Below are 23,478 nucleotides of genomic sequence, written 5' to 3' on the forward strand. Positions count from 1 at the left end.
TTACAGGGACTTTAAATGGAAGTCCTCAGTGCTTCTCTTTCAATCAAGACGTTTAAAAACAAACACCAGAGAAACAACAACGCACTCTCGCTTCTCGCCGACTTCAACAGTTAAAATTAAAAATGGAGGGGGGAGGGATTACACAGTAGCGTACAGGTCGACATACAGCTCACGTCCGAACCCAGAGAGGAGTCGTCAAACCCAGGAAAGGTCGCACAGACACTCGGCAACTCATGACCCACCCACCCCTTGCATCGTACCCCTCTTTAGTCTCTGTCCCTTTATTTACATGGCAGTTTATGTCTGATTAGCTGTCTTCCTTCTCACATGGTATACATTCAGCAAGAGAAGGCCTTGAAGTACACCGGGAATATAGCAAATTATATAATTCTAATGAAATCAACCTCAACCCGAAAAAAATCGGAGCGATGCCATCGTTGGGGAACAGGTTCGAAATTTCAAGACATTCATCATATATTTAGCGTGATTTTTCGAGCGGACCCTTCCGCCCGATATGGGGCGAGTACATTATTATTATTTTTTTCCTTGCTCCATATTCCTCAATCTTAATCCCCCGCCTCTCTCCATTCAGGCTAGCTCACAATTTAATCATTTTCAATGGATTTTTGATTTGATTTGCTTTAGTTCAATAGTCTGGATTCGTAAGATTTTCTCCGTCTCTCATTTGATTGAGAAAGTGTTATCTCCTCCCCCCGTACCCTTCTAATATTTTTGGTTAAGGTAACAACATTGTCGCTGGATTACAATTACTAAAGTGAAGCCACAATAGCTGCTGGATTCTTGAAGTTTTCACGATAAAAAAAAGGAAAATAAACAAATCAAAGAAAGTTCACTTTTCCTGTACAGTATATTAATATTCATATATATTTATATATAGGCGGGGTAGAGTATTGCAGAATTATATTGCATGTGTTAATCAATAATCCTGGACAAAAAACAAGCAAGTATACAGTATGGGTTGACCACAAATGGTTCCTTTTCATAAAGCTCGACCAACTTTGCCCTCAGGGTTACAATCAGTCTGCTGACATAACAATAAACCACTTCCCGGGTGTTTTAGCGGAGAGGGAAATGGCGCCTGTGGCATCGCCAGCACATCAAACCAATCTCCCCTGACAAAGCAGAATAGAGAGTGTGCTAGTCCATTCTCTTTTAAAGTATAATGGAACCAAAACAAACTCACCGACAGACTCAGACACACACACACACACACACACACACACACACAAACTTACATCCACATATATGCACATACGCACAAACCAAATTTATGGCTTCTAATGTTGAATCAAGGCAGTTAAATAAATGGCATTTTTCTTCTATATTTCTTTTTTAGTTGATACAGACACAACCAGACTTTGTGTTCGAGCTCAACTTTGGTTTGAATAGATACAATGAAGATAATATCCTTCCATCATTTTTTCATTAACTATTTACACATCGATGTAAGATCGACCAGCGGTCTAAAACACTATTTTCACTATTATTTGAAACAAAATGAAGAGCAATGTGTTCTTTTGCTACGACAGCTTATACAGAAAAATTACACCCAAAACACTTTTTGAAAGCGTAAAATGTCATTGTCATTTGACCTCAAGTCCCTGATTTTCATTTTAAGTCCAGCGCCTGCTAGATTGCATTGCATGGATTCTACACAGTATGCAACAGTTACATTAATTATACTTTTCTCCATATCTTTACAGTAAAGACAGCGATATAAGTGTTTGGAAGCAGAGTGTAAGGGGTGATACTAAGACTAAAGGTGCTGGCACAGTAGCCTAGACCAGTTCAACCTTAGTTATTCTAGTTTAATTGACTCCTTCTCGCCATAGTGTCACAAGTCCTTAAGTTGCGCATTTCTTTCCTTTGACACCAGCACACAGTGCATCCACGGAGAATGACTGGTGGCTGTAGGCTCAAAAATCAGGCTGACTGATCAGCCGGACTGACCTAAAACATTTTGATTCTCTCCTGAACCCCCACCAGGGTCACAAGTTGGAAGACAGCCGGGATCTGGCAGAGTCTAGCTCTGGAAGGCTGACAACGGAATCTTTCTTGGGAACTCCGGGGTCTTGAGGTCCTGATCCAGCAGCCGCTGCCACCGCCCCAATTCCAGAGGGCCCGCTGGGAGGAGGAGTGGAGGCAAAGGCCACCCTTTGTGGAGCTGCTGCTGACCTTCCCAGTCCCGAGGGCCCCGGAAGACTGGGGTGGGAGGGTTGGGGAGGGCCAATGGAGGTGTTGGATGTGCGTATGGACTGGGGCGGGCTGGGGGCTGCGGAGGCGGCCTGCGCTGTTCCCTCCTGAGGGAGCGAAGCCTGGGAGGCAGAGAGGGCACGGGCATCCTGGCTCAACGTGCCTGTATGGAGGGAATGGGTGCTCTTGTGTGAGGCGGGCCTCTGCATGGTCTGTGTGGGGCTGGGTACATGGTGCTGCACAAGGGACAGCTGGGACCCAGATGGCCCCGCACCCCCCATGTACTGGAAGGTTCGTCCTGGAGCTGCAAGCGGGCTCTGGACAGGCGGACTGGAGATGGTAGAGCCAAAGGCCCCTCCGATGGCCTGCGGAGGCTGGGACTGAAGAGGAGACATGGAGACGGGACTGGAAAGGTTCTGCATCACCTGGAACCTTCTCACCATGCGAGGAGACTGCAGAGTACCCGGACCTACCAAGGGGTTTGCCATCTGGGGGCAAAAGCTCATGGCCACAGCCTGCTGGAGGGTGGCGATGGCCGAGCCGGATTGAGGCTGACCCGGAGGGGCGAAGATACCACCGATGGAGGGCGTCATAGACATTGCACGGGGCCGCTGAAAATCCACCAGCTTAACCATTTCGCGGTCGTACTTGACGATCTCCTGAATCATCTCATTCTCCCGGTTGTTGAAGACGCCAGAGTTGAGGTCATGCTGGACTTTGTGCATCAGAATGGAGTTCTTTTTACCTGCGTTAGAAAAAAGAACGGAGGTGGATTCCGAATAAGAGAATAGAACACAAATCTTTGTGGAAATTGGAAAATTGAAAGGGAATATGGCGGTGAAAAAATAGATGGTAGAAGTAGAACGGGATGTCCTCTGTCAGATGCATCCTCGAGCCAGGAACGAGGCCCAATGAAAATTTCGGTGTCACTCTGTTCTGGTATCTATTGTTACAGTTTCCTATGTCCTCCTAAGGGAACAGCACAGCTCATTTTACTGCCTATCAACATTTATACACTCAAAACCTTTACTGAACATAATATGTATTGGTCCTTGTAGGGTACTATTTTTATATAACCATTTCTGGAGCACAAGATGATTGATTACAGGAAGGATGGGAGGATGGATGGATGGATGGATGATTGATTGGTTAATTGGTTGATTTATTGGTTAATTGGTTGATTGGCGGATGGAATTATTGATTGATTGATTGATTGATTGATTGATTGGTTGACTGATTGACTGGTGTATTTACGAGTGCTTACGAGACACCATTCAAATTGTTGTATTGGAGCACGTTTGTAACGGGTACAACGTATGTTGCCTTTTTCCGCAGGCTTAGCAAATACAATTTGCAAGATTAGGATTAAGTGTTTGCTTAAACAAGATTCTTTTTTTTTCGTAATCCACTGATCTACTAATGCAAGATTGTGGTCATTTTACACCAAAACATAAAATGAAATTTACTTTTGATTTCTCCCAAACCACACAACAAACATAATCTCTCTACCTTTGGGGTTTTAACCCCCCGTTTCTGTTGCTAAAGGTAATGTTCCTAACGTAACCGTAACCGTGCACAGAGAGACCTTTGGCTCGTAGATAAATTACGAATAGACTTTTCATTAAATCATTTTTGTTTATACATGAGGAATAGTTTTTGTCTCTTCATCCGCATGTCATCCTACATGTTAATATGCAATCCATTGTGAAAGGTAAATTATGGATCAGTCATAAAGAACCTAGCTTTTACTTCCTAAAACCTAAATTACTTTCAGTGATGATACATCCAGTGTTTAAATTAAGTGACTTTTCTTTACGAAAGAGTGACTTTTGTTTATGAAAGAGTGACTCCTTTTCTTTGTTATACCTATGCGGTCCAGCCGGTCGATGGCGACGGTCTCGAAGGCTCGTCTCATCATGGGGTATTCCTCCAGCACCTCGTTGAAGTTGTCCACAGACAGGGAGTAAAGGCGACAGTACGTCTCCGCCCGCACACTGGCTGTACGCCGGCCCCGCGTCAACAAACAGATTTCTGAAAATAAAATATCAAAGAAATGAATTGGGAAGAGACACTGCCGGTTTTATAGAAATAGTCAATCCAAACAAAGAATCCATCAAATCCCTGAAGAAATTCTAAAACAATTTAAACACCACAGAAATACCCGGAACACCCCCAAAACGGTACCTCCAAAGTACGAGCCGTCGGAGAGTTTCATTCCCAGGGTGCCTTTGGTGATGACGTTGCAGACTCCGTGCTGGATGAAATACATCTTCTTCCCTATGGTTCCCTCCCTTATGATGTAATCGTGCGGCTGGAAGACCTCGAAGCGCAGCTTGGTCAACATGGCGGTCACAAAGTTGGGCTCAGCGTTGGCAAACAGCGGCATGGACGCCACCAGCTTTCGGCAGTTGAAATTGACGATTTCCTAGGCAAAATAAAGTAACACGTCAGGATGTTTCACTGAACCTGAAAGCAATTGTTATCGAGTTCTATGCAGTAACAACACATTTAGTACATTTTGATCCTCTACCTGAATAGTATTTAAACATTTTCCATCAAAATACATGAACACATATTAGAAGAAAGATGTCTTGTCCTATACAGGTTCTGTTATGAGGATTAAAACCCGATTGTAATACTAATACACCAATGCATTTGGGTGTTTTGTGTGTGTGGTACCTCTCTGAGGGGCTCGTTGAGCTCCTCCAGGATGCTCTCCTCATCAAACATCTTGCCCTGGTATCTGTGCTCATAATAGTCATGGATTTTCTGTCGGAAGTCGGCCGGCAGCTTGTGGAATGACATGTACTGCTCCACTTGTTTGTACTGAGGGAGTGGGCGGGGAAGGATTTGAGAGAGTGATCATTTGTTAATAATGCAGGGATATATTCGTGCAAAGTACATTGGCGGATGTTTATTAACGGCAGCGTATATCAACCGCCGTCTGAAAGGGTAGTGACCCCACCCACGCAGCTTTGCTTTGAAATGCAAGCCAGGTTTCTCAGTAGGTGTTAGGCTACAGGTACATGTATACGCATATCAGGTGCAGTATAATGCCAGTATATCTGTATACATACATATTTAGACACATCATAATTTGCTTTGAACTGTAAAGGAGATTTTTGATACACAAATAGTACATAAACAAACAAAAAAAAGGAATTCGGCAAATGACGATCAAGATGTTTTATGTTGATGTATTCATATTTGAAATATAATCAAAAAGGATACATACAACTTAAAAGCTATCATTCTGTAAATGTAACAGCATTTGAACCATGCTGCCTCCAAAGTGTGGAACCAGGCACACACCGTTCAGCTGTGAACTGAAACAAACAGCCTCACTTATTGATCAACGACACCTAGAATGGAATCGATTGCTGTTCAGTATCGTGGACCATGTGTTACAACGCAGCCACTCAAACAGCAGCCTCGTTTGTACAGAAAGGTTTATCACCGAGAAGGCAAGAACAGATGCTTCCAACAGAACATAAGCAAAAAAATATATAGATTCATACTCTTGAGTTACGGTCAGAATGTGTGGAATTCGAGCTGTGTCGAATAGGTGACTTAACGAGCGCCTGTAACAACGTCCGAAAGCCAACTTGGAGAGCGTGTTGTGACAGCTAAGCGCGCTAGGGAGCCCGTCGGGTCCTCCAAAAAAATCGTCCGTTTGAGTCGGCTGTATTTCACATTTGCCCTCCTGTTGATTTTTTCCCATTTCCACCACTTAGGTACCAAGCAATACATCACCAAAACCTCAAAGAAATACAACACTGGATCTCATGCCCAGAAACTGTCATCCACTCACAAGACGGACCTATTTCTCTGAGGGGGCGGGGGAAGGTGGACCTTACATTACTACAGGTACTCCTCACTTAACAATACTTATATATAGTATGTACAGTGTATATATAGTGTATATAGTATATATAGTGTACATAGCATATATAGTTTACAGTGTATATAGTATATATTGTGTATATAGTGTATATAGTGTATATAGTGTATATAGTGTATATAGTATATATAGTGTACATAGTATATATAGAATATAAAGGGTGATGAGATGAGAAGCTTCACACTGAGACGCCGCGCACGCTACACAATACAATACAATACAGTACACAGTACAATACAGACTGGTCAGGCTGGTCGTAAGTCTGAACGGTCGTTGAACAGGTAGGTCGTTTAGTGGGGAGTACCCGTATTGAAATTAGCCCGGAAATACTCTAAAACCTTGCCTGTAGCCATGTGACACCAAGTCAATAACTGAATATCCTGCAAAGCTGGTTCGTTTAAAGCCCCATGACGCATGAGGCAAGAAGACACTAACACAGGAAAAACACTGAAAGATCAAATTATTGAACTGCTCATTTCAGCATGAACACCTGGGTGGACGGAGCTGCGGCGCTCTCATGAATGTATGCATGATGTCTTAGTGGCCCCATAGCCCCTCTTTGACACCTGCAGATGGAACCTAGCCCGTTGAGCGTGCCATCCAGTGTTGTTACAGTTATCTTTGCAGCTGTCCTTATGGCATCAGAACTTTTCACACAATAATAACTGCTAGTTCCGACGAACAACTCTTGTAGAAATTAGCTTCATTGTTCTGTTAAGGGCTCTACTTGGTCTCCACTTCTCATCACTCCCGTGCAAGGTTTGAGTAAACCTAGGCATATGTAGGGAGCTTTGGGATTCCAGAGTGATGAGCTTGAATCCCACATTAGACAGAAGGGTATGAGGAGGAGGGGGTTGGTGGAGGTGAGTTTGACAGCTTATGGAGTTTTTTTGGGAAATTATCGTTCCCAAAAAGCTGAGATCCTCGTTGTAATAAATCAAGCTACATTCGGAACTGTTTTTGACACATAAAGAATTATCCATCCGTGGTTATCAGCTGTGCACCACCTGTGAAACTCAACGCGCTGCAGGGTTGCCAGTTCAGTCCGCTGGGTTTTGTTGACGGTAATGACACGAGGCATTGCAGTTAGTACCTGAGAAACCCCCAACTCCCTTAAAGTGGCACTTCACAGCTAATAAGTGCCGATGGGTACATGCCTATGTGTCAAAGTTTTTATGTTTTTATTTTCACTTGTCGCAGTGACACAAGATGTATTGCTTAAATAACTCAGCTTTTGAGATGCTGGAATGGATAAGGGGTATCTGGGTAAGATAGACAAAAAGTGAATTTCCCCCCAAAACTGGAGTACCCCTTCAATTAGACTGGCCCTTTAGGGCGTGGAAGCAATATGGAGCCACCTGAGTCATCTAGCAGAACTAGCTTTGTGGCAGGCTACGCTTCATTCCTAAAGAAATAGGTTTGAGGAAGCTCTGCACCAGGGAGAGACAGCCACTTATCCCTAAGGTCAGAGGTCAAACTCCTTCAATATGGAACTAGAGTGTTGTGAGCTGTAATAAACAAAGCAACAAAAGGCTATCTGATCGGCAAAGCTGTCTGCATTCAAAATGACCTCCCTGTGGTTGAGCATGTCCGGCCTGACAGCTCTCCACTGTCATTGAGAAATGGAAGTGAGCGTTTTGGCCAGTGCGTCACCGCTCCCCGGGGGCCCCTGTCAAAGATCCAAATCAGAGTCAAAATGACGTTAACTTTCCCTGGCACTTTGTTGACAGTATATGCTGCAGCAAGATGCTCTGTTGACATCTTGTAATCTAAACTCCTGCACCGTGGACCATTGAACCACTGTGATTCTACAGTAACGGCTATATTTGTCAAAGTTATTTTTTATTTTTAGTTACTTATTTTTTTACATATGCCTCTGAAGGCCCAACCTGCAGTCCGGCCATTACTGCTCTCCCCTTGCGATGGAATATTTCCTCTGCTTCCCTTCCCTCTCCTCTCCTCTCTATTCCTTTCATTTCCTCTCCCATCCTTTCCTTTCTCCCCCCTCCCCCCTCCTCTTTCATCTCGTTCCATTTAATTGCCAGCTACAGTACCTACCTTTCTCTTTCTTGCCTACTCCACCATGTCCAGCCGACAACTACTTGTCTCTCTGCGGGATTTTCTAATTTGGCTTTACCCACGTGGATGTATAATTCATTCACTTCCTTCTCAGCTAAATCACTTCATTACATTATTAGACACATTCACCAAAGAGGAGAAGATCAGAAAGCACTGAGTCACGGCTTATCTAGTCTGACTTAAATTGATAACTGTGTACAAAGGGAGGATCCGCACACTGGAAGTCTGCAGCCAGAATGAAAGGATGCCCTTTTAAAGATGAAGAAACCTCTTAAAAGTCTGTTGCTGGCTATGATCATAGGGTTTGGAGAGAGAATTGTGTCTCCGTTACACCTCTGCTGTAAATATTGTCGTCCCCCCCCCTATACTTTAGCAGAGGGGACCTCCGGGGCCAGCATCGGCGCCAAGTCAGCCTCTGTCTGGGTTATGGGAGTGATCGGTGACAGTACACCTGGCTGAGAGAAGACAGTGCATGACAGCAACAGGAAGGGGCCAAGGAGGAGGCAGCAAGCAATCTTGTATCCCGGCAGATTTGACTGTTGTCTGATTGTTGTCTAGCTGACTGAATGTGTTGTGCAGGACTCAGCTGCACGTGTCTACTGCTGACTCCACATAGAAACAAATAGAATAATAACTGTGGTAAATGGATATTGAAGAAGAAAATGATATTTTAAAGCTCAAGTTTAACATTTATTCTGTCCAGAATGCTATCTTTGTCTTTCTAAGCTGTCCTTTGAGATGGCATGGTCCGTGGGTCTTGTTGCCAGAAGATCAGCATATTAACATGCACAACATCACTTTGCAAATTCTGACTGGCTCTTTACCAAATTGAGGAAAATAAGTCGCTGTATTCTTAGTGCGCGTGGAATTTCAAGTAATTCAAATTCTAATCCCACTGTTAAACTGTATGGAAAACCTCCCAGACAGTTGCACTTCCGCCCATATGCATATATGTATGACCCTATGTATATGTGTGTCACAAATAACCTCTTGGATCTTGAATCTTGGAAGTGCAGAACACACACTCGCCCACAATGGAATGGTAATAGACACTTTCTGTCAACACCCTCCAAGTGATAAAAATGACACACAGTTAGTCTCCTCCTCATTCTGAGGCCTGGCTAATCCATCCCGCAGAGGTGTCATCAGCATCAGCTTCACTGGCCCGGCTGGCTGGCACTTTCTGCACTGGATGTTTTTAATAAACACGACTTCAGCTCAAACACTAATCCACATAGAGCAGTGAGGAAAAAAATAAAAGTCTGACAACCTATCCAGAAGAGGGCTCTGGAGACATGCACTGGCATCGCCTCAGCAAAAAAAAAAAAAAAAAAAGGATAATTTCGAGAAATAGGATAAAGAGGCCTCAGACAGCCCTAACCTTTATGTATTCAACCTCTATGTATTCACACTTTTAGAGATGAGTCTCTTAAACTGTGAATACATAGAGGTTGAGCTTAATTGACTGGGAATTAAATGCTTATCTACAGTTGGAGTGTGTTCATAGTCCACAGTGCATATCATAGAAGGATAAAGTAGACCGACAGCCCTAGTTTTACATTGCAAAATTAGTCTGCTTTAGTTGGTTTTTTCGTGAGGCGTTATTTTTCATCCGACTTTTATGACTGCAAAACACATACAATACCTGGATGCTAACATCAGCAGCGTCTACCGATTAGAACAGCGCAAGGGAAGAGACGAGGAATGTTATCTTACTGGCGCAGGGTGGTTCATATAGGTGAGTCCCTAGAATAAACCATTTCCCATGAATAATAATTGGTTTCACGGGAGGTTGCACAGGGCGCATGCTTAAGAAACGAGTGTCAACGGACAAAGAGGTAATTGTATATTTTGAATGAGGTGAAATGCAAGGCATAGTCACTAGTGTAAACCAATGTGTCGGACGTTAATTACACTTAAACCACTAGACATCAAGCCATCATTAAGAAAAAGGCAACAAAAATCCGGCAAGATCATTGTCATTGTTGTGAGCTACACCAGCGCTCTGGGTCCAATATCATTGTACTGCACCAAGACGTGGAGACAGCAGAAGCCCTTTGCGTCTACCATAGGTTTCCCCTCCCCCTTTGTTCCACTCCCTGTACCAGCCGGCACCTTTCAAGGACACAACCACCAGAGAGAGGGATGGAGGCAGAGACTGGGCAGGGAGCAGCAGGGAGATAAAGGCGGGAGCGAGATGGAGCGAGGCAGAGCAGAGAGGCCAATCGCAGAGATGCCGAAGAGATGGTTGGGTGCAGAGAGAGGGGGTAATGAGGAGATAATAAAAGAGGGAGAGGCAAGAAGACAGAGAGGGTGGGACGGAGCTGGTGAGGCCAATCATGCACGCGAAAAAATAGGAGAAAAGCCATTCTGTGAAAGAGAGAGAGAGAGATAGAGAGAGAGAGACAGAGAGGGAGACAGAGAGAGAGAGAAGGAGAGAGAGAGAGAGAGAGAGAGAGAGAGAGAGAGAGAGAGAAAGAGAGTGAGAGAGAGAGAGAGAGGGAGGGAGCCATGGTTGCCTACGTCACCTTGAGGTCGACATTGGCAGGACACACAGGTCTGCTGCCTCATCAATTCTGTTGCTGCCCAAGAGGACGTCATCTCTCTCTCTCTCTCTCCCTTGCTTTCTCTCTCTCTCTCTCTCTCGCTCTTTTAAACACACACACACACGCACACACACACACACACACACGGAAAAACACACTCAAGACTCTAAAGCTCTCTCCCTTTATCCCTCGCTCCCACATCTGTCTCCCCTCGCATACAACCCGCCCCCAGAAACGTGGCTCTACCTGGCCGAACACACCCGGAGCCTGTGATTGGCTGCTGGGAGGGAGCAACACTCCCACTGCTCCCCAGCCGGCAAGACTCTGCTTGGAAACAGAGAGGCTGCGCTGTGTGCACCACGGGCCACTGCAGCGCCGCTCAACAATGCCCTCCTCCCCAAACCTGCTTAGGCACACGTTCATTCAAACTGTTATCAATGGGATCACGATGACAAGGGCTAAAATAAAAGTATTGGCCACGTTAACGATACACAACGAAGACATGGGATGAAGGTCGTGTTACCAGGGGAAATTTTTGGGGGTTGGATGACACGCGTGTGTAGATATTTCAATGAACAATTCATTTAGATCCTCCTTATTTTAAGACATGTTATGCTGTTGATGGTACATTTAAATGGTGTTTTTAAACATGGATGAAATCGATAATTAGTGCTGCTGGCCAAACAGACCTGCCATCCCAGCAGACAGTGAATAACTGAGGGAACAGATGTAATCTATGTAAAAATGCATTGATGAGACAGCGATGCTTGTTCTCACCTTTTCCTGGTACTGTCTTCTTGAGGAGTCCAGAGACTGGATGAGAGCAGTGGCGTGGCCAATGAAAACAGCATAGCAGGTGGCTCCTACGATCATGCTCAGCATGGTGAGCCAAATATCTGATAGACTCTCCGGGGCCTGCCGGCCATAACCAATACACAACATATGGCTCATCGCCTTGAATACCGCAAAGGAGTAGAGCTCCGACCAGGTGTCATTCTGCGGAAAGACAGAAAGCGAAGAGATGGATGTTAGTAAAAAAAAAAAAAAAAAAAGAAAAAAAAGTCATCAGACATATTATGGGAAAAACTGCTCTTTAGGGGAAAAGAGTGTGGAACTAGTACAAAAGCTTTATCGAAATAGTGGCACTGGAGGAGAGCTAGTATAAAGGCCAACACGGGGGACAGTGCTGCATTAGAGAGTTAGAGAGAGGCCGGGGAAAGGAATGCCAGGGGAATCCTGCAAGGCCTAATCAGTAAGGTAGCGAAGGTTCGGAAATGATTTCCTCAGAGAGGAATGTTAATGAGAGGCCATTAAATATGTCCTCTCATAAGCACCGCAAATGGAGGAATAGGACTCCACGCTATATGGAGTGACACTGGCAGCGCTCACTCACGGGGCCGCTCTTGTGGAGTGGGGTGAAGATGATGCTAAGATGTCATCATATATGGCCTGTCACATCAGTCACATTCTAAGATCATTTTGACAGCATTTCTGAAGAACTGACCTGTTTAAATCACTACTTGGAACCCGCGTCTTTCTCCACGTGAGGGAGTTCTATAAGGGTTCTGTTTAAGCTGAATTCATGAAATACTTTGGGGAACCATCCTTTGTTAATTTCATCTGTTTCTTACTGAGTGCCCTCCTGGGGCCATGGCAGGCTCTGCATTAACAGAGCACCGGCACCAGTTGTGGAAACTGCATGTGAAGAATGATGCATTCTGAGTCTGATCTATGATGGTAAATTATGACATGAACCATAGCAGAACAACCTAAAAAGAAACTTTCAGGAACCATATAAGCGAGAATATGAGAACGACACTCCTTTCTTGAAAGCTACTTTCCGGAGGCCAGACAAAGGTTAAAATAGACTAAAATAATAAGTGCTAAACTTCAGTGCTTCGTTTGTGCATTATTTCCAGCACTACCACGAAGATAGAAAGTCATTCTAGGGTGTAGCTCCTTTCCCATGCTGGTACAACATAGTATAGCTTGTTGGTATCAAATATGACATGAAACATGAAAGGGAGGAATATATAGATGGATATCTCAGCCACCAGAAAAGGAAAATAGAAACTCCCAAAATAAACATTGCTAAACCAATTGGGTGGGGCCTTGGCTATATTGTGTATGCGAGCACAGAAAGAGAAACAGTAGAGTGAAAGAGATTGAATAATAGATGAACAATGAGCACTTTGATTCTGAAATAGCACTGGCAAGAGGGTGAGGCAGAGCAAGATTGGGCATGTGTGTGTGTGTGAGAGAGAAAGAGAGAGAGAGAGAGAGAGAGAGAGTGTGTGTGAGAGAGAAAGAGAGAAGAGATAGAGTGTGTGTAGAACAAAGGGTGAATGAGAGAAAGAGAAGGGGTTAGAAAAACTCCACTCAGTTCGGCAACTATCCACCTCTCAGGTTAACGGTGTCTGCCTGGATAGTTGATTCAAACCTAGTTGATCACACCGGGGCACTTGGCTTTTAAATTGGAAATATTCAAATCCCAGTGTCCTGAAGTGGCTCCATTCTATCATAATGTAACCTTGATGTGCACCACTCCTTACATATAAAGTCTGTGTTAGCCCTAGTGCAGATAAGTGGGCAGTGATGAGGGCATGAAACATTTAGTCCAGCACAGAGGCCGGAGGGTATTTTGAATTTTGTTTGGGAAGCTTTTTTTTAAATAGTAAATAGCTTGTATGCAGCCCACAGCCAAAGGTGAAGCTTGCTTCACACCGAATACAACAAAGGACAAGCTGGACAAACCGGAAGTCTGTTCAGTCCTATGGAGAGTCGGATTCCGCACGCGAAAAGCTGTGATGCACTGCGGTGCGGAATTTCCGCGTCCGATCGAGGCTCCGGGATGCGTCCAAATTTTTTCCGCTTAATGCGACAAGTTTCGGTCCGTCAGTACAACACGGAAGCGACGTCAGTAACCATTTATCGGAACCGGGCTTAAAGTAAATGATGTATCTCAACGAATTATGTTATAAACGATGGATGTCATTATATTCAATGCTGTAATTTTTTTTCTCTCGTTTTGCAAACACTATATAAAGGACATTTTAAACCCTCATTCATGGAAAATGCTAAATGTCCAGCTGATCAAATTGCTAAAACTGCTGTTGTACTGGAAAATGCGAGCTCCGACTGTCGGATGCAGATATGCATTCGGTGAAAATTAGGCTTAAGAATAGGGACAATAATAAAAAAAAAAGATCTATCCATGCTACTGGTAGCTGCCAACAATTCAGCCTCACTGATCAACTACTGGTTTTGTTAATAACAGTTAATCTGGTATTAGTGTCCAAACAGCTCTTTCTTTTTGTCCGTATCCATTTCTTTGTCATCTCTACCCCAGGTGCTTAAGGTAAACAGGGTATGTCTCATCTGAGGTTGGGAGGCATCTCCAACCCAGCCCCAAAAAGTGTCTCCATGTGAGTACAATCTGATGGCTGTCTGGGGTGGATTGGGTGTCTTTGGAGGGATTTGGGACTGAGAGAGAGAGAGAGAGAGAGAGAGAGAGAGAGAGAGAGAGAGAGAGAGAGATTCAAGTGCAACCGATCCCGAAAGCTTGTGTTCCTGCATAGCTACGGCTGCTTGGGGCAGCGGGTCCTGGCGTTGTGTACATTCAGGACTAATAAAAAACAAAACGACCACTCCGGTCTCACCGGAATTATGTTATTCAATCCTTTGCTCTCGTATTTTGGAAAACAAACACCCTCTTGGTTCTCGTCCATTCACAGAGCTCTGACAGCCACTTTCACTTTTCATGTCTTTATGCTATTAAAGGCCTACTGAGTATTTCAAATCGAATTTACTCTTTCCAGCAACAGAACTATAATAGTCTGGCTCTACTGTCCAGTAAATAAATCAAATGGTTAAGCCAATAGAGAGAGATTAACTATTATCTTAGTGAGCAGGACCTCTAACCCCTATGGCAGTGAGGGAGAATAGGAAAGAGACATGTGGGTGATGTGTACATGGTGGGAGGTTAGGTATACAAACAATTGTAATTGCAGTGCTGAAACCATACACCGTGTGTCTGTCAGTTAGCCGTGCTGCCGCTATCATTACCCATTTGTTCCCTTGCTCCTCCAACACAAAGCCAGTCCGCTGCCGAACAACGCCGCGCGACGATAATGTACACATAATAAATGAAAGGCATGTAAATCGTGGCACACAGTTAAAAAGCAATTTCGACTCCCGAGGTATAACAAGTTCTGTTGAACCCAATTACAAGTTTGTGGATGTCATTAAGAGTTACGGAGTGTTGTGGAAGTCCGTGATTCACTGCCTGTGGGCTCCACACCAGCAGCCCATGCCGCGGCCTCCGCAGGGGTGCAGGGCGTGATTGATGGCCGGGCTGCGACACGGGGGCTAATGTTACCAGTTGTCAGCGACTCAATAGGAGGGGGTGGTCTCAGGTGGCTGTAAGCTGCCTGTACCGTGCCAGAATACCCCTTTAGTTTCAGAGTGACAGCTCTCTAGAGACCGACTGTCCTTGATTATACAGAGGGAGAGAGGGTGGAGGAGTCCTTGGGCTGCCACAGACTGCCCCGCTGGCTGTCAGCCTCTAGCTCCACCGTCCCGGGACTTAATACTCTGCAGCCTACACAGTGCAGCAATATAATTGCACGCTTGTTAGGATAGGAGTCTATAGTCACAGGGCTTTCCGGGGCGTCTCCAGGATCCTCACTTGTGTAAGGAGTGCATTACGCCAGGAAAATTGACGTGCAACATGCAGGAAGTGATTAAACCGACCCTGTTGTGTGGCCTTCTCCGTAAAGAGATCACCGTGGGAGGCATGTCCACTATGTCCCCAAGGCTCTGACTCCAACTGCCCACCAAGCCTTTCAAAACACCATCATTCTGCTCATCACTTTTATCTAGAATACTAAAATCCAGCTTGGTCATTTTTTTCATCTTGTCAAATCTACCCTGCCTAATGAATGAAGGTATTGAAATGCATAAGCAACCAAGCAACTGAAAAGCCCAATAGCCCGCTTAATATAGAATGACAAAATAAGACAAAGGACACAATGAGCATCTCCTTGCTTTTTTATAGCATAAGACGGAGCATTTTTGTCAGCTCAATGTTTATTTGTTCCAATATGAATTTGTTCCCTATGTCATCAACAGAGTGTTTATAGTTGGCCTCTGGGAAAACCTTTCTCAAAATGGGAAATGTACAAGTTGTTGCTGCAACTCTGAAGAAGTCGGGCGTGGAACCCAATCCGTTTAAAACCCCATTTGGAGCGGTGCCTCGTGGCTTGGCGAGGTTAGTTTCCCCTCAACCAGTAAAAGGCTGGGCTGACAGCTAGACCAATAAACAAACAGCTTTTATCTCTCAGAGAGAGAGATGTGACAACAAAGAGCCCAGCTGCCCTGCCACATTCCCTCCCATCCGTCTGTTTTCCCCTTTTATCTTTTCTGTCATCACCGTATGATGGTGAAAGAGGGCCATAGAGGGATCTGGAGGTGTGCAAATATCTCTCTTTTCTCTCACTCTCTCTCTTTCCTCTTCACAAAATACTCATTTAGATCAAGGTGCTAATCCACACCTGAATGCCGCTTTCAAAGATAGAGATATGATGAAGCTTTCCTGTATTTTTAATATAAGCATTTTACCCCTATTTCTACCTAAAATGGCATGGATGTCAAATTTAAAATATATACCAAAACACTGATATGTATAAACAATATCTATCTATCTGTCTATCTTTCTGTCTATTTGTCTGTCTGTCTGTCTGTCTGTCTGTCTGTCTGTCTGTCTGTCTGTCTGTCTATCTGTCTGTCTATCTGTCTGTCTGTCTGTCTGTCTGTCTATCTAAAGTTATTTGCGAAATAGTGACTGGGATACTTGTGTAGTGTAGACACAATGATTACAATAATTCGACAAGTTTATGAGCAAATTTTCAAGTTTGTTTAGTTTGACTTCTACTACTACACAGAATAATGCACATCTTAATTCCATATCCCAGTGAAACATTTGCTCAGCATTTTTTGTTGGGAAAGCATTTACGAGGGCACAGATTTAATAATAAAATATATGCTTGCTAATCAGCTTACCCCAGTCAGAGACTACTGTGAAAGCATGATCAGGCTCCTTGATAGTAAATCAACCAATAGGAACATGGTGTTTATGAACATCTTTTGCTTTGGTTTTGGGGGGTTGCTTTATATAGTATATATTGTTTTATATACAGTATACTGTAAGTTATAATATATATATATATATATATATATATATATATATATATATATATATATATATATATGTTTATTTTATATACATACCACCATCTTGTTGAGGGACACCCAGCAGTCTGAGGGGAAATCCTGCAACATGGGAACCAGGAACTGTAGGCAGCCATCCCAGTGACACAGAAGCAGCATCATACCGATCAGGTTAAAAATTCGCATCACTGCACTCGCCAGGTCATAGGTCATATGGAAGATCTGGCGGATGAAAAAAAGGGAAAGAAAACACAGGAGAGAAGGAACTGTGCTATCAGAGCCACACAGGACAGAAAATATATGTACATTATAACACAACTAGAATGTTATTTTCGCAATAATGGCAACCCAACAACTCAGTATTGATTCCGATGCAGTGATGGAGAACAAATTTTGAGTTTGCTGTCCAGTACCACCCATTGAGGTGAGTTTGATTAATGAGCAGGGGGGCAGGTTCCCATCACTCCTCCATCAAAAGCAGCAGGAACAGGCAAGATGTTTGTTCCAAAGAGATACAGCGTGTCAATCACTGATCTAGCACGCACACTCACTTCACTCACACACATTAATTACTCACGCAAGCCTGCAGGCCTATGCACACACTTACAAGCTAACAAGATAGACACACGCACACACACACACACACACACACACACAGACACACATGGAATCAATGGATATTTATCTATCACGCAGCACTTACTTTGGCAAGGTATTCCTTGAGACTGCTTAAAAGCTAAGTTGTTTCTCAAATGTATGTAAAAATGTGACATATAGAAATCTCATTCATCTCTAAGTAAATTTGGCCATGCCTTTGTACTTGTGAAGAGCCTAATACTGTAGTCTATAATAAAAATAAATACCTTCAAAACGAGAAATGGATCATTTCTTAATCAAAGCAACTGAGGGGGATCATACTTGTTACAATGAAGATATAGCCTATTGATAAGGAGTCTGATTAGACGTGGCTTACAATGGCTTAGCTCTCCAAACTCTAATTAAGGCTGTGAGGGTTTTTTACTCGTAGTATGGCAAAATGAAATATGGCGGGGTTTTTTTCAAATCTATTCATTGAGTAGTCATGTGCTGAAACTCTGAAGGTGAAGTTACATGATAACTACAGCACAATGGCTTCAGGTCAGCTTTAGTTGTCCCAATCCATGGCTCCAAAGGAATTTAATCAGGAGTAAAGAATTCATTCTCCACTAACATTATGCTGATGAATGGTCACTTCAGAGAAGTAAGGAGAAATGGAAGGTGTGAGGGTCAGACATTTAGGGTGGACATTTTTGGATTGGGTATTGGGACATGTCTCTTTAACTCTCAACCACATCTCGCCACTCATCTTCCATGCATGCCAAGTATCCCTTCCCATCATGCATCACTGTGTGTGTGTGTGTGTGTGTGTGTGTGTGTGTGTGTGTGTGTGTGTGTGTGTGTGTGTGTGTCACATCATGTCTCCAGAAATCCAATTATCCAAAGGTCAAGTGAGCACCCAGGCCCCACTGCGCAGCCCACCACTGCAAAATGCCAACAACAGTCTCCCAATACTGGCATAAGCGAAAAGTCGAGTGGTCTCATCACACCAGTGGATCTCCTGCCTCTCCATGATGTAGGAGGGCAGCTGGGAGACATTGGAGTTGAACATTCATCAAAAGGACCATGGCGAATAAATCAAGCTGTGAGGGCAGGAAACAAATGGACTTGAGTTATTTATATCCAGAGACTATTTGAGGTGGGATCGGCGACTCTACCTAGCAATAGCACCCAAATCCATACTCAAAGATTCTCATCAGAGTCCCAAGGGAACCCCTGCTCACCTAACTTTTTCATTTGTTTTAAACGAACATTTAGCCAAATATATAATTACAGCCAACAGCCCCCTGCTGTTGCATATTATCACTGCCCTCCACCCCACCTGCTCCTCCTCTCGTGCCTTAATTGATTAACTTCGTTCGTCATGATAATAGGCTGCTTATCAGACTGTCCGAACGCCGCCTGCGGGGTTCCCATGTCACACAAAGAGACGTGCCAGATGACAATAATAGTAATTAGGTTGCAAATAATACACAAACTTAAACATCCTGCCATTATTCTGCAGGTCTACAGGGGAGGGGATGAGGAATAATTGGCAACCAGCAGCAGGGAGAGCAAGTCACAAGAGGAGCAGAACTGATTACCGGGAACATGGCAAATTCTTGAAGGGTTATAGCAATCTTGCATCACAATCAAATCAGGATATCCTGATATAGGCACCTGCGTTTGGAGCAGGTTGGAGGAATGAAAGACCTGGGCATGCTACTACAGACCAGTTGTGCATGGATGGCACAGCTGATGTACTCTTACCTCTTCCCACTGATGAATGTACCGTATGAGTCTGGAGAGCCTCAGTAGTCTCAGCAGACTCAGGATCTTAGTGAAGCGTACGATCCTCAGGGCTCGGGCCGTCTTGTAAACCTCAGAGTCAATCCCTTTCTCCACGATCAGGAAGATATAATCCACGGGGATGGAGGAGACAAAGTCTACAATGAACCAAGTCTTTAAGTATTTCTTTTTGATGGTCTTAGGGTCCAGAATGATGTCTGAGTTATCCTCAATGATGATCCCGGTGCGAAAGTTCAGCACCAGGTCCATGAGGAAGAAGGTGTCCGAGACCACGTTGAAGATGATCCACGGAGTTGTGGTCTCCTCCTTGAAGAAGGTGATCCCCACGGGGATGATGATCAGGTTTCCCACCATAAACAGCAGCATTGTGAAATCCCAGTAGAACCTATTAGGGGCGTGTGTGTGTGTGTGTGTGTGTGTGTGTGTGTGTGTGTGTGTGTGTGTGTGTGTGTGTGTGTGTGTGTGTGTGTGTGTGTGTGTGTGTGTTTGTTTGTAAGGGTACAGGAAAGGAAAAGGAAGGAGGAGATAAAGACAAAAATAGATTTGGAAAAGGGAGGTGCAGCGGAAAACTGAGGGACACGAGAGACTTTCTAATTGGAGGCATGGAAGTGTAAACAAACTGCGGGGCCGGCACTGTTTCCCTTCCCCTTCGAAGTAGAGTACAATGAGTTAAGGCCATTATGTTAGACTTATATTTGCTCGTTACACGATGAGGATAATTTTTTGAGATAATTGTATCTAAATAGAAATATATATTTATTCACAGATGTTCTAGTAATACTCTACATACATAATACACCGAATAGAATATACATTCCTGTGGAAAGAAGCAACATAAAAGACATTACATGACATTACATTTTTATTTTTCTAATATGCTTACCAAGTCTAAATTTAGTGCCCAAATGTATCATCAATCAATATCAGCTCAATGTATGTCGATCTTTGGCTGATCCAGCCCATAAGAAGTGATGGTAAAGAAGGATGTAGTATAAGGATGGTTGTCAGAGGAGTCTCTGCAGGACAGGTGCAGCGCTGAGTCATTACATTGCGACTTACGCAACAAGCTCTGACTTCACTTCGCGGCAGCAATAACCCTCAGGAGACAGTGTTTGAAGCAACTTTGCTCATTTTTTATAGTAAGTCAATATCAATAGCCTTTGGAGTTTGTTTAGTCCCCTAAATTACTCGTCTTTGGAAATTGGGTTCACTCAAGTGAGACCCAAAGCTTGCTAAAGTCGACTCGAACTCATGTGTAACAAGTCTGTGAGACATAAACTGGATTTGTTGGGAAAATAACTGAGTAGCTCACTCCGCACATGCAGACGCAAAACTGACTTGGGAGAGTTGGGACTACAGGGGAGCTGTCCATGCGGTGTGGTGCTGAAATCAGGGCGCTACAGAGAGTAGCGTCTATTAATCCCCAAATATATATATATATATATATATATATATATATATATATATATATATATATATATATATATATACACACATACACATACACACACACACACAGACACACACACACACACACACGGCCTAGAGTACACTAACGCACGATAAAAATGTGGAAATTCATGGGAATTAAATACCCATTGTCCGGAGCTATATTTAAAATAGCTCATCAACCTCAATAACATGTCTGATGCAGGTGGCTGAGCCTTGATAAACAAAGCCGATCTATCATTAAAATGCATGATCGGGGGAGTTTCCTGGGCGGCTGTGTCTCCGCTGAGCACGCTGCTTCTCGCACACTTAGTTCAAGGTGACATTCCGTGACTGGGTGCATCGCGCGTACACACACGCGCGCGCGCGCGCGCGCGCATCCATGGCGGTGCAGGGCTTGTCGCAGAGCTCGTTGTACGACAAACAATCACCGCATTTCAAACAGTCGAGTCTTAATTCGTGTTGGAAGGTTATTTGGCGGCCGGTGACCGCAGGATTACAGTCGAAGCCGAAGCGGCCGTTCATGAATTAGCAGGCCGGGCTTTGTTGAGTCTATGCTACAGGCTGGAATGAGCTTTGTTGACAACCAAAATCTTACGGACAAAAAGCCCGACAACAGGTTGTTCTGCGGAACATGACGACATGCTCTGTTTCTCAAAATATAGTTTACTTACTGGTTTAAGAACAAAGCATAGAATGAATAAATCATCTGCTACGGCTGTGACCCTACATGTGTGCTCCATGCCAATTGTCACTGGGCCCTTAGATTATAGGCTGTAATGAACAAGGTTTCCCTTCGTGATTTTCAACATGTAACCAATGGACGGCCCGACTCTTACCTAAAATCGCTGTAGGGGTGAATAATCCAATTTCCAGCTGATTTAACCCTTTCCTGCTCCCTCTCCACTGCCTTTTGACTACCGTACATGCGTAAGGAGAATTTGTTAACTCCAGGCTGCAGCATGCTGCTGAACTGCCGCTGCATGAAGCTGACTTGGCTGTCCAGAGCCTCCGCATCCTCGGCAGCCACAATCTGGGGTCCATCCTCCGGCTTTTGGAAAGTGACCGAGTTTCTGGCTTGCTGGGACTGAGTTGGGCCATGGAGGGAAGAGGAGGCTTTCCGACTCGGCGCGTTTGAGAATGAGACCTTGGAGTCCTTTTTCTCGGGGACGCCGGTGGAGACGGGGGTAACGCCTGCGTTGGAGCTCTCCCCTCCCTGCCCTCCGGTCAGGGACCCGCCTGGTGTGATTGAACCGTCCATGCTGGCGGTGGTCGAGTTACGGGCTCCCCGTTTGACGTTTCCTCCGTCCTCGGCCCTCCCCGACCCTCCCGTCTGCTTCTCATGCTTGGACATGATTGAGCGCAGGCTCCCGGTGCCCGAGTCCCTCCTGCATTCTCCGTTTTTGTTGCATTTCATGCTGGAAACGGGAGCTGCGCCGCTGCAACCATCACCCGCCGCGTTGAAAACCTCTACCGCGCCCGCCGATCCAGACGACCCCGTCCAGGATACTCTGTTGGCCGCGCCGCGCCCCGCATCTCCCGGACAGATGGCCTGGGTCTCCGTGGTTCTGGAGGAAGCCGCTCCGCTGGGCCGCGGGGTGTCGGGGGCGTCCTCTGCTTGCGCAAGGCCGGGCTCGCTGAGGTTGGAGCTTCTCCTGGAAGCCGTGGACGCGGCTCCCCCTCCTGGCGTAAAGTTCTTCATCCTAATGCTGCCTCCTCCTCCACCTCCTCCGCCGCCGCCGCTGCCACTCCCCCCGGCTCGGCGCAACCGCGGATGCTGAAACTTGGGCTCTTCCTCGCCGTCCTCCGCCTCGTCCATCACGGTGTTGCTGGCCACCCCGTCAGCTGAGACGGAGTCCAGGCATTTCTTGCTGTTTCGCCTTGTGCATTTGGACGCGGCACCCTTGGGTGCAGTGCTCATGTGGCCGCATCCACCTCCACCCGCCGGCTTCTTCTTCATAGTGGCCGCAGACGCCGATGAAACCTCATTCCTGTCCATGACATTGGGCATATCAAATGTAGCCTCCAATTATCTTTGGAGAAAACCAATCACAGATAAAGGGGAGACGGGGACGTGGGGAGAGGGGGGTGGGGGTGAGGGGGGGTGGAGGGAGAGAGCGAGAGAGAAAGGGGGAGACAGAGCGAGAGAAGGAAAGAAAGCGGGTGAGGGAGAGGAAGAGAGAGAGGATGAAGGGTTGGACGTGACTTTTTTTTTTTGCCAACTATTGCTTCGCTTTGACCAGAGTCGCTGTGTTACCGACGCTATAGGCTTAAGGACATTTTACGATTCCCCTAAAATTTCGACTTTAGCTATTTCGATTTTTCATCTTATATCCAAAACTGGCTTAGGTGTATATTTTTCAGTTTCCGTAGATCACTGTCTGTTCCATTTAGATAATCGAATGGGAAGGCTCCTTATCATGATACATAGTGAAATGATACTACAAGTTGAATAGCATGTGTTAAAACACCATGATGTCATATTTTAGAGGGTGCTCTCAATGACACCCTCTCTAGGATGTCACCCACAGGTGGTGTGTGGCGTGCTCTAGTGGTCAGCCACAGCAAGTCTGCTACTCAAGTCAATGTGCGCCTATCGAGTTCGAGTTATAGCTTTAATGGCTTTGTGATTACCAAAGCACTGATCAGTATATCAGTGCAATAACAACGTACATA

The 23,478-nt window shown here is 44.9% G+C and overlaps 1 protein-coding gene across 1 annotated transcript; it reads right to left on the bottom strand.

The window, feature by feature from the left end:
* Window positions 1-2,009: 2,009 nt before the first annotated feature.
* LOC307237945 (potassium/sodium hyperpolarization-activated cyclic nucleotide-gated channel 2-like) lies at window positions 2,010-22,813 on the bottom strand (the record flags this gene model as incomplete). The annotated part of the gene is made up of 8 exons (XM_080010755.1): window positions 2,010-2,959; window positions 4,081-4,245; window positions 4,399-4,639; window positions 4,894-5,040; window positions 11,518-11,736; window positions 17,029-17,190; window positions 19,315-19,738; window positions 21,642-22,813. The coding sequence occupies 8 exons, from the start codon at window positions 22,811-22,813 to the stop codon at window positions 2,010-2,012; spliced, it is 3,480 nt and encodes a 1,159-aa protein (XP_079866881.1).
* Window positions 22,814-23,478: the final 665 nt, after the last annotated feature.

Source organism: Zeus faber, assembly GCF_960531495.2.
Source record: "Zeus faber genome assembly, chromosome: 12".
Lineage (NCBI taxonomy): Eukaryota > Metazoa > Chordata > Actinopteri > Zeiformes > Zeidae > Zeus > Zeus faber.